The 17,405-nt window shown below is 33.7% G+C and overlaps 1 protein-coding gene across 1 annotated transcript; it reads right to left on the reverse strand.

Annotated features, from left to right (window-relative positions):
* Positions 1-13,259: 13,259 nt before the first annotated feature.
* Positions 13,260-14,015, reverse strand: LOC119189364 (protein lethal(2)essential for life-like). The gene has a single exon (XM_037438708.1). It carries the CDS (start codon positions 13,920-13,922, stop codon positions 13,353-13,355), a length of 570 nt encoding a protein of 189 aa, XP_037294605.1. The 5' UTR covers positions 13,923-14,015; the 3' UTR covers positions 13,260-13,352.
* Between the last annotated feature and the right edge of the window lie 3,390 nt (positions 14,016-17,405).

The following is a 17,405-nucleotide window of genomic DNA, read 5'->3' on the forward strand; positions in this document are numbered from 1 at the left end:
TTTCTGCCGACGTTTCGAAGACAGCTGATTTCGTGATCACGGGACGTACTAAGGTGTTGGTCAACAATGAGAAATTTACTATATCTACCTACATTTTACAATTATACAATTTTGTTTTGTAATTTTAACTGTTGACGGACGTGTGCGGAGTGAACCTTATACTTTGAGTTTCAATGTCGGCAGTATAAATAGTCTTTTGTTGGTTCCTGTATCGGAAGCGGCTAGGGCTTTATTAAAAAAATATTTTAATATCAACTACTGTAAGTAGGCATGAGTAAAAGTGGACGTAGGGAGCGACATATTCGTGAAATAACGATCAATCACTTAAATAAATACTTAAAAAACAAAAAGAACTTGACGGACGATCGGACTGTAACTTTGACTTTTTCGGATGACCAACACCTCAGTCCGCCCCGTAACCGTAGGCTGCAAAGTCTTAGAAAAACCGCAATAAAATCAGAAAAATAGTTTAACTTTAATACCCAATACAATAGTTTATAGTTAGAATGCTACTGAAAATGAGGCGTCTCACCATCAAACTTAAGTCTGGCGAGTATACATATATTGTAAGCATTTTTGTATTCTTCTCACAATAAAAAAATAAAGCTCCTACATAAATGCCAAATAAAGGACCATATGCACCAGTCTTATACATTAACTAGCGGTTAACATTAACTCGAACATTACGAAACAGATGCTTAGAAATAAAAAGGTTATAGATCTCCGACATTTACCCACAACACGAAACGTTTTATTATACGACCCGCTGAACCCTTCTCCCTAGGTGTCCGATAACAGCCAGACGTCTTCCCAGACAGGTTTGTGTACACAAATTGATTTAACATAAAAATCGAGATTCGGGACATTATTTTCTGACTATGTGGAGCATTAAAAGTCGCAACTCTTTAGCTCTGAAGTGATATCAGCTGAGACGCTGACTAAAGATCTTAAGATCGCCGTCATTTAATAAACAGTGGTAACACCATCTCAATTGATATCTTAAGTCACACCGTATGACCGATTTTGACAGCTAAGTTTTATTTATTAAAGCTCCGACTCGACTGGCAACAGGCATTCAAATGACAGCTCAAGTTGTGTTTAATTAATATTTCAATACTTTTATATGTCTACTTAAGATCCGACTCAAGAGTGCGATTAGATTATTAATACGCTTTATGTCTCAGATGATATATGCAAAGCAGCTCGGAGCCAGGAAGATGGCGGTGTGATAACCCCGTGCCTCAGAAAGCACGTAAAGCCGTGAATCCTGCGCCTGGTCTCTCCAGTCATGTCGGATTGCCGTCCACCCCACTATGAGAACCAAGGAATAGAGAGTGCACCTGTATTACGCACACACTTGTGCACTATAATATCTCTTGCGTACCTGGCTGATCACCGTTAAGTTTGGCCGCCATGGCCGAAATTCAGCTAGGCGAGATTCAACATACAAAATTAAAAATAGGAAACTACTCTATTGCAAATAGTTTCAATATTACTCAGAACTTAGCTTATAAAGCACTTGCAGATTGCTGCGGAAGAAGGTTTTCCACCTACCAAAGACAGATTTTTCTTACAGTCTATTAGTATCATGGGATGATTGAATTAAACAAACAAAACAAAATTATGCAGCACCCACATCGAATTTCATACTCTTCTCGTACTACTACGTAGAAATCCTTAGTTTAGATTACCACTTCAAGGAATAGCTCTTCAAAATGGATGTCAAGTTATATATACTAGCCTAGATTTAAAAAGTTTGGCATTTAAACTTTATTCGTAATGTATATCGGTGGCCTCAACTAACATTTAGTAATCGCCTTACGGGTCCATTAAGCCATCCTTTACCATATTCCAACCTCAAAGCCGGCACAAAGAGATTCTAGGAAAGTATGTTACTAATAATGAAATAAGTTTATATCTATCAAACTACTCTAATCTGGGTCAAAAAACTGGAAATAATCTCTTTTTTTAAATACAATTATTAAAATGTTTTTGTATTTAGAATTTTAAAAAGCATTCGATTTTTAAAACTGAAAAGAGACTCTTCTTATTTGAACATATTTGAATATAATATTTACTACGTACTAGATTTGGCGGTCCGAACATTCACTGTGTTCAACTGAATTGAACTGTCATCCATTCAAACTGACTTTAGTATAGTCAATATTGACAACTTGTGGTTGTGTACGGAGTGGCGCTCATGATATAACAACTCGAGTCTAAATGTAAACCTGGATTTGAATAAAAAATATTAGTCAAATAATTAAAATTGTTTGTTGTTCAAGTGAATAAATAGGTTATTACAGTTACGGTTTGGTCGCCATTCTAGTTCAGATTTTAAATAAATACTTTATATGGACGTTCGTGTCTATATAATATAAAGTAATGATTACACCTGATCTTAATAACAATAATCTTTAGAACAATGCCGACTTTTATTACAAGATCTGGATCTTGGAAGCAGCTCATCGCAACGAGTCACTTTTTCATCAAGTCGACACACAGCGAAATATGAATAGTGTAGACTCAAATTATTTAAGTTTTTTCATTTGACTTCCATAAACTTTTCCTATTTACTTCACCACGACACATCGTATTCTAAATGTATAGAGAAAAAGCCTATGCGCCAAAATCCATAAATCCACACAATACACGAGCTAACAATCAAAAACATTCACATTCAAATCAGACATCTCCCCAAAATACTCCCATGACGGAACTCTAAAAAACAAAATCTATAACATAAAACGATCATGTGAGTCGGCGCCAGCGAGTCCTCGACATTAAGAACAAAACGCTTTGCATAATAAATCCTAAATGTGGACGCATAAACTCGCTGAATACTAAACAGGGAATATTAACACTGAATAAGAAAAAAACTCTACAGATTTACTAGCTTATCAACGGTTTTTGTTTCGAAAATATGTTTCTTTAAAAGGTTATGTAGCACTGCAGGATATTGCCCTAAACTATTTATTGATTTAACGTAAATTTAGACACATAACATCAGTAGAGATTAAACACAAAATGTTATAATAATATAATAACATCAGCCCTGTATTATAGACTGTTGCATTGCTGGGCACAAGTCTCCTCTACTATTGAGACGGTTTAGGCCTTAGTCAATCACGCTGGCCTAGTGCGTATTGGTAGACTTCACACACCATCAAAATGTTTATAGAGAACTTCTTCGGTATACAGGTTTCCTCAAAATGTTTGCCTTCACCGTTAAAACAAGCGATAATTCACAAATACACACATATATTTTTAGAAAAGTCAGTGGTAATTACGAATCTTCGCCGATAAATATTGAGAGTTACGGACAATGTCCATGCTGATCTAGTGCGAGTTGGCAAATTTTAGAGTTATTTATTTCAACACAAAACAGTGTCGTTTTTACAATGCGTTACTAAATGAAACCATATATTCCTCTTTACCTCTGCTAACTTTGTGTCAAAAATCATCTATGAATGATAAATATTTTCGTAAAAAATCCCGGTGTTAGTTTTAAATTTTTTTGATAATTTTGTAGTTTAGTGCGAATATGGTGTAAGTGTATTTTGTGAATTAACCTATAATATTGCTATTCCGACAAATTCTTGTTATAGTAAAGGCCTTAGGACATGAAAAATTAATATTACTTTTTAATAATGTTTATTTTTTGCGAAATTTACACTTTTTTTAACCTCTATGATGACAATAAGCTATGGTAATTTTATAAAGAAGAAAATTTTATTGATTCATTTATCAAAGCAATTTTAAAATGTCCCTGTATACATAATACTATGCCAGATATCTCGTATGTCAGTCCATCTTAATAGGTACCATCTATCTATTTCCGCAGGCATTATAGAAGCATTTTTGTCCGGTTTGAAACAATGCAGTATAAATACTACGAGGCTCTCGCGAGATAACCCCAATAGCTAAGAACACGAAGGTTTTAAAGCATAGCATTGTATTGATAGAGAAATTTCATGATTCCTGAGAGGGTTGTGCAGTCATATAAAAATTTAAATTAATTTATTCCTTATTTCACGAGCCTATAAATGAACTGCTCTAAACTTTTTTTTCTCTTCTCACTTTATCATGTACTGTACTGTCTTTACCCTAAACTGATTGAAAAGAGCAACACCAGAGTTTCTTGCCCGTTCTTCTCTGGTGAAAACTGCTTTCCGAACTGGTGGTAGAGTCAATATTGACGGAATCTAAATAATGTATAACATTTTACAGATTCAAATAAATCATTTCATTTCATTTCATTTCATTGCCCTCATCTTAAGACATTAGACATCGCACTGTAATTACGGTCGCCATGTCCTTCCACGAACAATGCTTCTAGAATAGTCAGTGTTACACTTCCGCATACACGAGACATTGGATAACATCAATGAGCTTGCAACCATCACATCTTAGTATTTCATACATAAGTAACTCAGTTCAGTTTGTGTAAAACTATCTACTATCTCGTTTCCCGCCCCGCGCGGCCCCCGCCGGCCGCCGCACGCGTCCCCCGCGCGAGGGTGTGTGCGTACAAAAATTCTTACTCATACATACTCCCCCCACCGCTTTCACGGTTCTAATTTTTGGGGAATTTAGGGCATATTCGTAAATATGAAATGGAAAAAATATTACGCGACTAATTCGATTTTGAACTTTGGGATGTTGGGAATAAGATCGAATTTGGGGTGCGGTGGTGTTGGAAAAAAAATTACTTCATATGTCGTCCTTAAGACGGAACGCGGCGCGCTTCGTATGTGTGTTCGGAACAGGGGTAGCGTGGAGTCGGTGCTTATTTATTTTATTGTAATTTTGGCACACTTTTATGGTTTCTTAAAATATACGTGGATTTATCCCATTAAACTTTACGTAGCTTGTTAGTTTTTAAACTTATGTATTAATATATAGCGCTTTTCATTATATCACAAATGATGGATTTTATGACTGCCTTAAACAAGAGATGCATTTATATGATTTTTCAAATAATTATTAATAATTCTTCCGTATAAGTTAATTGTAACCAGTATAGTCAGTACTGGTTATAATTCTCGCCATAGGAGCACAAGCGTAGCAATCAGATGAAGCATATCCCAATGTACTCTACTTTCTAGTCTGGAAATTGGAAGAATTCCGGTACAGTCCCTAAAAAACATTCCTACTACCAATGACGTTTTACAAATAGACGCGTCATACACTAACAAAATTGTACATAAAAACAGCGCAGTATTTACTATAGTCACAGCTCAAGCGGCTCGCATTGATACGCGCCGAGTGAGCCCGAGTATGTCCGAACGGACCCGAGCGTCGACCGCCCCGTCGCCATGTCGGTTGAATAAAATGCATTTATTAGTTAAAAAATAAGTTAAATAGTGTATACTTATTACTAACGTATGAAATGAAACGTTTTTTTCATTCACTGTTGGAGTATAATTTGTACATCGTCTAAAAATACAGGAAGGCATTTTATTTATAAAAATACAAAAGTTAGTAAGCCGACTTGCGGCGACAATAGTTGGAGGTTGACTAAGTGAATGTCGGGCAATTACCTTACTTTCGTCTTGTCAGTACTGAGCTCGGACAACGTATCTATGTAATAAAAACATCTTAGCCTACTACCTTACATTTTGGTAACAAAACAACATTAAGATTGTACTAAATAGGTACAAATGTCAGTTATCACATGTACCTATATAATTTATAATAATACAGGACCATTGACGGCCCATTTATTTTAAAATCTTTATAAAGTCATTAAAATCGATAAAACATCGAGAAAATTAAAACACATCACTACATATTATAAAATGTAATTAAATATAACTAACAAAAATCGTAGTATATTTTTTCATAACAACGAAAACATGGATGGTGGGCCAAGTCAGGAATCGGGCTATTTTCGGGCACACTTCCTCACTATCGTTATCTCAGTATTCTTATTTAGTGAGCAAGTACGGCGAATAACTAAGCCAAATATTTTTTAAAACAAAATAAGAAAAAAAGTATTGCACCGAAACTACATGAAAGTGGGCTCAAAACGGGGGGAGGAACAAAAAATAAGTAAACTTACATAAGAAAAAGAATTAGTATTATTTGTTAATTCAAGCAATCTCATTAACAAATAAACACAACAAAAACAATATTCAACATTAATACCCCAAAAAAATCTAACAAAAAAATATTAGTCAATAACTCAAATATACTCCACACACCTTGTGTCCCATCACCGAGCAATATATATAGCTGAAAGCCGTAGCTATGCGAACAAATATATTATATTTTCCTATATGTTAGTTCCATCATTTATACTTTATTACTATATACATGTATAACTAGGCGTGTACGCGCGCTGTTTGTCTCCCGCTGTAGTGTGGGGCAATGTTACCGTCAAGCATGTCTTTCATGCATTTGTTAGTAAAAACTGTTTGATGAATGTCCTGTTTGAATTGATATCCGTGTGCCCTAATTGTCTTGAAAAAAAAAACAAAACATTCGAAATACAAAATTAGTTTTAATGAACACAATACAGTTTTATGTATTGTCAGTTTTCTTTACCTTTCGTTATATATTATCCGGAACGTAGAAATAATGCAACTGAATTGGGTCCGTGTTTTCTATTGCTTTGTAAAAGGCAATATAAATCAGTCAAGTGATGTTTTCTTTCGTTGTAAGTTTTAAGGCCGTGTAAATGCATTTCTATTTCGCTCTGAAGTGCCATATTTGACACGCTGTCAAGTTCAATTCAGCATCTTAAAATCGACTCTATTTAATAAAAAGAACAACATCTCAAATAATGTCTTAAGTGTAGGATATGAGAAGGTTTTTGAGATCTGAGTTGTTAAACAGCACCCACTCAGCTGACAACATGCGCTAAAATGACAGCTCAAGATTTTCTTATTAACAAGTTCAATACCTCAAATGTTTACTTAAGATTCTACTCAAAGGTGAGATTTGTTTATTTATATGGTTGCACTGTAATTCTTCTTAAAGACAGCGAGATCAACATGTCAGAAAAGCTACAGCCATTTTAAAATCGTTGGCATTTGATTAAGTTTCGTAGAACTGCCTTAATTTGTTTCCATTTTTATAACAAACGAGAATCGCTTACGTATAGTTTTGTAACTTACCTATGACCCAGAAAATAAGTCATTTTGATATGGCATTACTAAATGAAACCACACGTTATATTCTTGAAAATAACACTTTATAATATGTTACTTGAAAGGAAGACGTAAAATAAAAAAGTATATTTTTTAACAAAATAGTTATCAATCAAAAGTAGTTTTAATTTTACACGCCCTAACGACATTAAGAGAATTCGTCGCGGCGGCAACATCACACTTTCAATCAAAAATACTCTCACGCACATATCATATTCACACTAAATTACAAAATGACAATAAATCAGAAAAGTATAAACCGCTATTTTAGTGAAAATATTCGTGATTCATGGATGATTTTTTGCACAATGTTAGCAGAGGTAATGACGAGTATGTGCTTTCATTAACATGAGATCAAAATCACTCTGTAGATAGTTAGGCTTTTATTCTCAGATAAGTAAAAATAATCGCGTATGCTCTCTCACTAGTAAACAATATATAAAATATTTTAAATTGTCTCACAAAACCACAGATTAATATAAAAATATTTACTTGGTGGAAATATAGACCTATATTTCTTGCTTATAAAGTATAATTCTAAAACCATCTAAAAGGAACAAGAAAACAAAAAACATTGCACTATTCTTGGGCATTAAACCTTATTTCAACACATACTCTATGGCCAATATTCACATATTATAATTGATAAAGTCAACTAAATGGAAAGGCTGCCTTGTATAAACTAGATTTACTACGGGCAGCAGGTATTGACATTTCGAGACAAATTCCAACGGAAATTCTCGCCCGAGACTCCGGACATGCCAAGTATGAAGGTGCATATTGAGCCAGACTCGATGGAATGTTACATTTTTTCATTGGCACATCACAATACCCTTGCACCTCCTTTATTCAATATTCGAAATTTAAATCTTTTTTCGAATATCAAATTTTATTTCAATCTTTAAGAAAAAAAATTATGAACGTTACCTATTTTCACAGACGTCTTTAGTATATTATTTATGTTTTATGTGCCTTTCTCTCACGTCTTTGATATAACTGACCCATCTGCCGCTTGATATATTATATTTATCTCTAATTTGTAATTCTTATCATGAAACTCATTAAAAATATTTCTACACACACCAATCACACCGACAAAAAGGCAACAGCAAATAAGTATTCTGCCGGAATCAAAAATGATTTATGTGTCGGTAATTTTGTCAAACGTCCGTCCGCACACAATGACCGTCACACATGTATATGTAAGCTAGTAGATTAGAATGGGGAGAGAACTCAATTAAAGATTTTTCCTTTAATAAGGAACTGGGGATTATTTTTGGACAATATTTTGTTCCTTTTATCAATCCAGATTTGTTGCGCAATATATTTGTTTTTTTCGTTCAAATTACTTGTTTTTTATATTAAAGTAAGTCATTTCGCCGAAGCACTAAACGTACTTAAAGTACCATAGTAATACTAGAAAAAAAAATTAAGTACAATTACTCCATAGCATTATATTGACTAGTTACTGTATATTTATATGCGAGTGTCCAAGTATGTACCACCGTATTGTCTATTTCTATTGCCAAGCAGCAATATGCTTGCGCTGTTGTGTTTAGATTTGAAGGATTGTAGCTAGTGTAATAACTTAATAGGTATTGAAAATAATGACCATGCCACGTATAACTGGCTCCATGGCGTAATTGTATTAGGGTACGACTGTAGTGCTAACTCGGGTTCGATTCCCAATCGGACAAAGTGAGAGGCTTTTCTACTTAGTATTTGCCCGGAGTCAGGAATTTGTCTGGCGTTAGGCTCGTCCCCTATCATGTCATGGGACGGAATAAACATGGCGGAAATTGGGAGCAACATTAACGCCTCTGTCTACCCCTTCTGGGATAAATGGCATGTGTAAAATATGCAATGTTCAAGAGTCATGAGCAATCTGAAGTGCCTCGCAGTGCTTTTTATGTCAAAATGACGTTGTTACCATTTATGGAGAGTCATTTACCATCAGGAGAGCAGGTTGCTCGTCTCGTCTTCCAGTTATTACTTAAACTCTGAGACATTAACCCCATTATTCATAAACGTTATTTATCTGAGGACGGAGCATTGCTGTGATAACAAGTCTGTTTATTATCACACGTTGGGATATTAGGACCCCTATGGACCATATACTAGGGAAACTCAACACTAACAATGCTGAAATCCCTGGACTATGGATATGGTGGTTCCTTGCGTTTAAAAAATTGACTGTAAATGCAATCCTCAACCTCTGTTACCAGAAGCATTAAATTTTGCACATTATTGCATTATAATATCTTATTACATTAACAAGTAAAGTCCCAAACAAAGCTAATAAGAAATAAGTACTTATACTTATTTAATAGTTATTCTAAATAATAAGCCCCTATTCGTCAACTTTTGTTCGAACTTTTAACGATTTAATTTGTTAAATTACTATCTTTATTAAAAGTGGGGTCGATTTTATAATGGATATTATAGTGTGGGTGACTTTCAAATGAAATAAGTAGTATTAAATATTTGTGACTCTGTGCATACTCTACGAAATTAAATTTTAAAGTCCAATTGTGTCAAAATAATTACATATCATATAACAAAATAACGTTTTTGCTTTTTAAGTTTTAGACTATAGACCTAACAATATTAACAAATAAGCAAATAAAGTACCATACCTACCAAAACCGCGGTGGCTTACTTCAGCGCATACGAGAAGGCCTTGGGATATCTTGTTGCACTAAGAAGATGCGCGGAGTCGTCTCTGCGTGATGCAGGCTTGCAGCCGTCTAACTAAATAGCTAAGGGCTAAAGGAGCCCCCGAATGCCCAAAGAAGCTCTTGGTGAGTCCGACAGCGGGAGACCAACCATCCGCATGCTCGTCCTTGTCGAGGTCGCGCCATCATCTAGACTGTTAAGCCAAGGTTTACCACGTCTGTAATTGCAATCAAATTGTTCGTTAATCCAGGCATGATTTGTAAATATCAAACTATCATACATGTTTCATCGTCAGACATAGGAATCAAAATCAGGGACTTACAAGTTAGTATTTCACTACACTTTTAAGCGATGACAAAATCCTTTCCAACTTTTATATCGTCAAGAAGGAATCGCTAACAAATATTTCTCAGAATATCATCTACGATTCAACTGATGAATCATGTCAGTTGATTATTCATCAAAATACATATAACCAAGTGCTTCCTTCCTTTCGGCAATTTGCCTATTACTTATCTGTACATGCGAAACACTGGAACTGAATATAATAATTTACGCTTCTTAGAAAAAAATTACGCTGTGAATCACTGACACAAATTTTATTATAGTGACATCTATGGATAAATATACAAAATTTTTATCGTTATAGGCGTAGAAAATAATGAATATTATGTTGTCAGGTGAAATACTACCTAATGAAAATAAAGGACGCTAGATGGCGCTGTAAAAAATATATTTTATTAGACATCAAAATCAACTCAAAATTCCGAACGTAATTTTATAACATCTGTTGACTTTTGTTTATGTTTTGTTTGAAACGTCAAACTTCAAAGTTAAAAATGTCGCCGCACTTTAAAACAATTCAAATTTGAAATTTCAAACATGTAATCAACAACTAAATCATGAAGCCGAAACGCACTCCGCACATCAAACCATCTAAATGAAAACGACGAAAGCAGAGACTGTTTCATTAAAATGGATGGCGTGTCCGAAAATCGACACTGTACATCCTGGCTTGGCTTACATCTGGCCTTTGGACGAGCTGGTGGTAGCGAAGCAAAGGACGCCTTACACGATATAATAGGAAAGCCAGGCATCAGCTACACAATATTCAACAAAGAAGGTCAGAAAGTATTCCTCGCTGTGCACGAAAAACACTGCAGAAAGTTCGATTTGAAAATATTTAACATCTACGGAAACGAAGTGATACAAGTGAAAAAACCCAAGTTTTGTCTTACTAGGATCTTCGTTTGGGCTCCCCCAGGTAACTATGTGGGATCCGTAAGCAAAGGCAGGCCTTGCGGTAAAATATATCTGGTCAAAGATAGATGTGGAGAAGTGATTTTAAAACTACAAGCAAGAGGATTTTTCCAAGTTATTTACGATGTCTTGTCAGACAGAGACCACGTCGGCATACTCGCTCCGAAGTGGAAACTGGAAGTTCTCAATGCGAAGAATTTTGGAGTTTCATTTCCAATTGATATGGATGTTGGGTACAAAGCTGTTTTGCTCGGAGCTTGTTTTCTTTTGATTGCATGAAAATACAAAATTATAACTAAAAACTAGTTTTATTTGTATCTGTGACTTCCGAATTATACTTTGATTGTATTTATCATAATTAGTGCATAATGAATGTCTTAAAAAGAAAATAAAACCACCATGTACATTCAATTGGAATCAGTCTGTATATATTCGATTTTAAACAGGGCAACATAATTGTATTAACTGGTGATGGAAAATCATCTCTCGTCAATCAATGCTCTACCAGAAGGCACTCCACAACTTAATAATCCATGTAAATATTTTATATTTAACATCATACGATGATGTTGTAATGAGAATTGCTATTCAAATGAATTGGAGTACTGGAATATTTACCTATACAAAGTTTAAAATATTTACAACTTCAAAAAGTTTCTTCACAATTCTCTCTTCAATCATTTATTTGCACAACAAAATATTCAAATATAAAAATACAAAAATAAACTGATTAATTACATATTTTGTTGATTTAAAGGATATAAAATTAGTGTTAGAGAAGTTCACATTGATCTGTGTTCTTAAATACCCTTACTAGGTTTATATAACCATATAACTAGAGCTGATAAGAGTTTACAACAGTAACAATACATAACTTTAGGTACTTAGTATAATATACAAGCACAGTAATAATTATTTCCTACTGTTCTGACTATATATTATTTTACATTTTAGTGCACCCTGATGATGAGCAGTCATATCATACCCGGATACATTGTAGATACAAGTAGGTAAATATATTTAAATAATCTTTAAGATATTACTATACAATGATTCAGAAGCCTCAAACTAGATATCACTTTTTACATAAACATTTAAAGAAGATGTTACCTAATATTAATTATTATTGCTATAAATATCTAAAATACCATCATGCTAAATGTATTTAATCGTTATTATAAAATATATTTTTGTAATATTTTTAAATTACAGCTTTAGAAATACAATTATTTTATATTAGCTATAACAATATCAACATTGTGTTAGTTTAAGCCCCTGATAATTAATATCGGCATGAAATTGTGATAATAAAATTATGGTTATGATGCAGTGAATGGCGCATCGGTGGGGCGGGGGGGTAATTACTGCCATGATCCCCCTTGGCAGGATCTAGGTGACTACTGATTTTTAATGTCTTATTGATGATATATTTAATAAAATTAATATTTTGTGGTTGCAAAACACGCAAATGACACACATAGTACGCAGTCCTGGATTAGTTAATAGGTTGTATAGGCAGCGGCCTATGGGCGGCAGATTTCAGAGGACGCTCACTCGATTTAATTAATCATTCGTTTATTTACTTTAGTGCCTTCCATAGTATTATGTATGTATGTATTGTATAATCAAATGGAAAATTATTAAGTATTTTAGAAACCTACTTACATACATTTCAAGGTTGACAGGGAGAGAATGCCCATGGCATTAAGTCCGCCTGTATACCGTGTGTACAAAGTGTAAAATAAATATATACATATATAAACCTACCTACATGGGGCGGCGGAAATAAAGTGGCCACTCAGTCATGAAAAATACAAATTCGGCACTGATAGTACCACTACTACATGCTAAATTAAAAGATCAAATTCAAATAATTTATTTGCTGAATACGGTACATGTACATTTATAGGTGTTATAAATTGAAAAGTCTCGCCATATTCTACCCTAACTGGGTGTGCAATTTTTTTTTTTTATCTCGACTATATGACCCCCCTTACTTGAAAAATAAATCCGCCTTTGAAAGCATTTACATAGATTACTCGTGATAGTGCACTTATAAAATAACGATAAAGAAAATCAGAAAGAATTTTATTTATAATGCAAGTTGGGCAAACAGGAAATGAGTATGTAGTACTTACCTAGCGTCAATGTATAAATAAAACAATATCACATCCTTAATGATTCGTTTATTACTTAAACTTAATTAAATTACAATGACAAAAAATCAGTCTTATTGGAATAGGGCCATTAAAATTTAAATTATTAACGCCTACGTTTCTTCTGTGGAGATTTTGTTTCTTCTTCAGCCTCACCATTCACTTCGTCTTCCTCTCGCTGTTTCCGGCGCACAGGACCAGTTTGAGTGATAGGAACAGCCCTCTCTTCTTTATTTTCAGAAGACTTTGGCGCTGTGACAATCAGAACACCATCTGATGATAGCCTGGACTCAACGGTCTCAGGATTGCACCCTTCAGGTAACGCGTACCGGCGCTTGAATTGTCGCGTGATGTAACCATGTTCATCTTTCTTCTCTTCATGTTTGCCTTCAATCACAATGAATCCGTCTGATGTTTTCACCGATATTTCCTCTGGAGCGAAATGCTGAACGTCCAAGTTGACTTGGAATTTGTCCTTGTCGGTCTTGATGGTGGAACCAACGTCGCGCGCCGCCGCTGCGATGTTCCTCCATGGGCGAATGTATTCCCTCATACGGATCATCGGGCGATCCAAAATATCAGTCAAGAAATCATCCGGCGATAAATCCATTCCAAATAGCTGGTCACGCAGACGACGTGGACGCATTTCATCAAAAAAGTAAGGTATTAAGGCCATTTCTGCAGTTTAAATGTTAGGAACTTTTCAAGTTATCACTCACGAACTCGCTGTGTACTCGCTTGAGTCTCGCTTCAATATACCATACAACGCATATCGCGGCGTCACTTTTATATTACTAAAGCTTTATGGTAGAAACTACGAGAAACAACTCGAAATTTCCTGAATTTCCATACAACGCCATCTAGCGTCTAGTAGCTGAGCTGTGCTTCACTATGTAATGTCTAAGAAAAATCTTAAATATGGTCGATATAAATGGTCATTTTATGACATTAATTTTGTCACTTTAGCAATATGTAGATTTTTGTATAATAAACTCGCAAATAGTGTGGACTTTTAATAATTTTCAAGTAAATAAGTATTATTGCAACTTACGGCATCTATTAGCAAGTAGACACATTAACAACAACATGATGTAAAAAGGTCTTTTGATAAATAACACACCTGTCACCAGATGTCACTATGAATATAAAATAATATTCTCGAAGAACATGCAATTTTTTTTAATTTTCTACTGAACAAAGAATAAAATATTAAAGTATAAATAAAAGTGAAGTAATTAGTAACTATATAGTCTGTATACAATAAAGAAAAATATAAAATTAAATATAATGCTTAAACAAAAAGTTTTTAAATGGGAATCGAACCGACTAGTCCGCCCAAAAGCAATAGGCGTCAATATGTTAGAATTTTATATTATAATATAGTATTTATTTTTCCATAAATAATACTAACAAAGAAAACCTAATATATGTATATAAAAAGGTAAGTACTTATACTTATTATGCGACCAGAATTATTACATCATTGTTAATTACCTATTTTCGATGCAGACAAGTAATAATAATTACTTAACATAATCGTACTTAATAGATTTGCCTAGAACCTAGTTCATTCTGCACTAACCTCTTTCGCTAAAAAGGCTTGAACGTCATGCCGACCTGTTGACCTAATTTCACTTTAATACATAGATATAACCCAGTATAAAGATACCACATGTATGATTTACCTATATATGAATCTTGTTCAAATGCCTATAATGTAGGTACTTATCTTAATACTAAATCATGGCATTGCGATTGCCAAATACGCATGTCGGTTAGTCATACACGCGGCATCGCTTCCGTCTATAGACAAGGATAATTCTAGACATTTCTAGAAAACACAACAATGAGATCCCTTCACAGTACTCACGTCACACCCAATGCATTGTCCTATTTCTGATATTTTTTTAGATTGAGTTACTGAATCAGTTTTGTTATTTGTTACCCTACCTATGCAGGATAGCACAGCTTTGAAATTCTTTATATTTACTTAGTTTCATAAAATAAAATTACAATACATTTTTTAAGTGTTCACTGTTCAGGATTCCGTTTCTACACAAAAAAAGTAGTTTGGCGTGGCGTAACGTCCGATAAAAAACCACGTGGTCAATAATCAATGAACATTCCACCAAAATGAGTAAAACTGTCGTCTGTTTAAGCTCCATGGATATTTATGTTTAGTTATTACAATCTTGATGTTACTTAGAGGTCATAATAACCGATGTAATGAAAGCATGAATATCACTGCAGGAGTACCTACTTCGTACCTACATTTAAACATAGAATTCATCATTGAATATTTTATGCAAATTGATTCAGGGTAAAGAACTTTGTATCTGGTTAGAAGGATACTAGATAACTAGACACATAACGAAGACCTAGGTAGGAGTTGCACCTATTTTTAGCTATTTTACATATCAGAACTTTAAAATAACAATGAAACTTAATACTAACACATGGGTAACCTCATATTTGATTCTCATGTTTTAAATAAGTACTTTAACGATTTCGAGTTTCGACGACTACCTTAACCTTTTAGGATTTCGCGTTGTAATTACGTGGTTAGGATATTTTATTAACATAAATTGTGAAAAAGTATTAAATGTGCTATACATAACGACCTATTTTTCATTATTAGGTCTCAAGTTTTATTCATGATTCTAGAAAATACGAAGTACTTGAATATCTGAAAGCCACCTGTTTTTGATCAATACTGTATTCGCCGGTGTTGCCAAGTTAGAGGGGGAGGCAAAATTACTCTTACACTGTAATTTTTAGTTTGTCATTGAATGCAGATAAATTTAATAAATGTAAACTAACAAATATTATTATTACCTACCACTAATGGTCTTTAATAAATTTTATGTACCAGAATCATCATTTTATCATAAATGAGATCGAAACCTACCTATGAAATTTAGGAAGATACAAAATCAGACAAGTATTTTATGAAAAAGTGCCTTAATAGAAATAAATAATTTACAATGTCAATTAGATTCTAACATAGGCAGGTAATTCGATTGTTATTTCGTAGCTTATTAAAAAGTAACAATAAAAAAATACTAATAAATTAAATTCATTTCTATATAAAGTTTTATTATAAGCTGGTGCCCGTTTTTTATTGAACTCTTTAAATTACAATAATATTAGTTCATCATAAAAATTACACCAAAACGATTTTTTTTAGTAATTGGTATTATTAGTTCGGATAGCATAATAATCGGGAACGTACTCGGATGTACCTAGCGCCATTGGCGGACGATAGAGGAACTAACAGCCGGATGAGGCATGAACATTCTAGATGAAATTTAAAATACATTTTATTGGATGTAATTCCTACCAAATCCTCAAAGCAAAAATGATAAATAGAAATAGTATACTATAATCTATATCTCCAATAGGATAAAACATGAACTTTAATTTAGAAATACGGATATTTCAATAATTTCCTAGAATGATCTCGAAGCTTCTCGAATCTTCCATGCTTATTCCTTCCTTTATGACTAACGCCATCTAGTATCGAATAGCTACACCGTCACCTTAGCATTAGGTGTTATCAACATTTTTATGAAAATCTTTTATCAAGACAGTATTTTTACATTATAATTAAAAAAGACGTTATTTTTGTTAAAGCAACTAGAATTAAAAGACATCTCAAATTACTAAATAGTACATTTCATGATATTTGGCGATGCATTTATCTTAAAAAAAGCTCTTAGGTGGGTTTTATTGGCAAAACTTATAAAAACATTATTTTGTATAGCATATTACAAATTCTGTATATATGAATAAATTAAAATATCCTTTTTAACCTCAAAATTATAAAATGTTTATCTTCATTTAAATGATAGTGGAACACCGTTTCAAGTAAAAGGAATTTGGTCAAATATACGTATTTGTTACAAAACTTCCATTAATATATTACAATAATATTTGCAACATAAAATTACTGCCATGATACGATATCTTTGTAACAAATTATAAACATAATTAAACTTAAACGTATGTTTTTAATGTTCGTTAAAAGTATATCGGTCATGTACGGTTTATCTGAACCAATGTTTGCAAACCGCTGGCGAGTAGCACGCCAAATCTAGAAAATTCTACTACTCCATAGATGTCGCTTGCTAGCGTCAGTATAAATACAATCTGACGTATC

Source organism: Manduca sexta, chromosome 3, assembly GCF_014839805.1.
Source record: "Manduca sexta isolate Smith_Timp_Sample1 chromosome 3, JHU_Msex_v1.0, whole genome shotgun sequence".
NCBI classification, from domain to species: Eukaryota; Metazoa; Arthropoda; class Insecta; order Lepidoptera; family Sphingidae; genus Manduca; species Manduca sexta.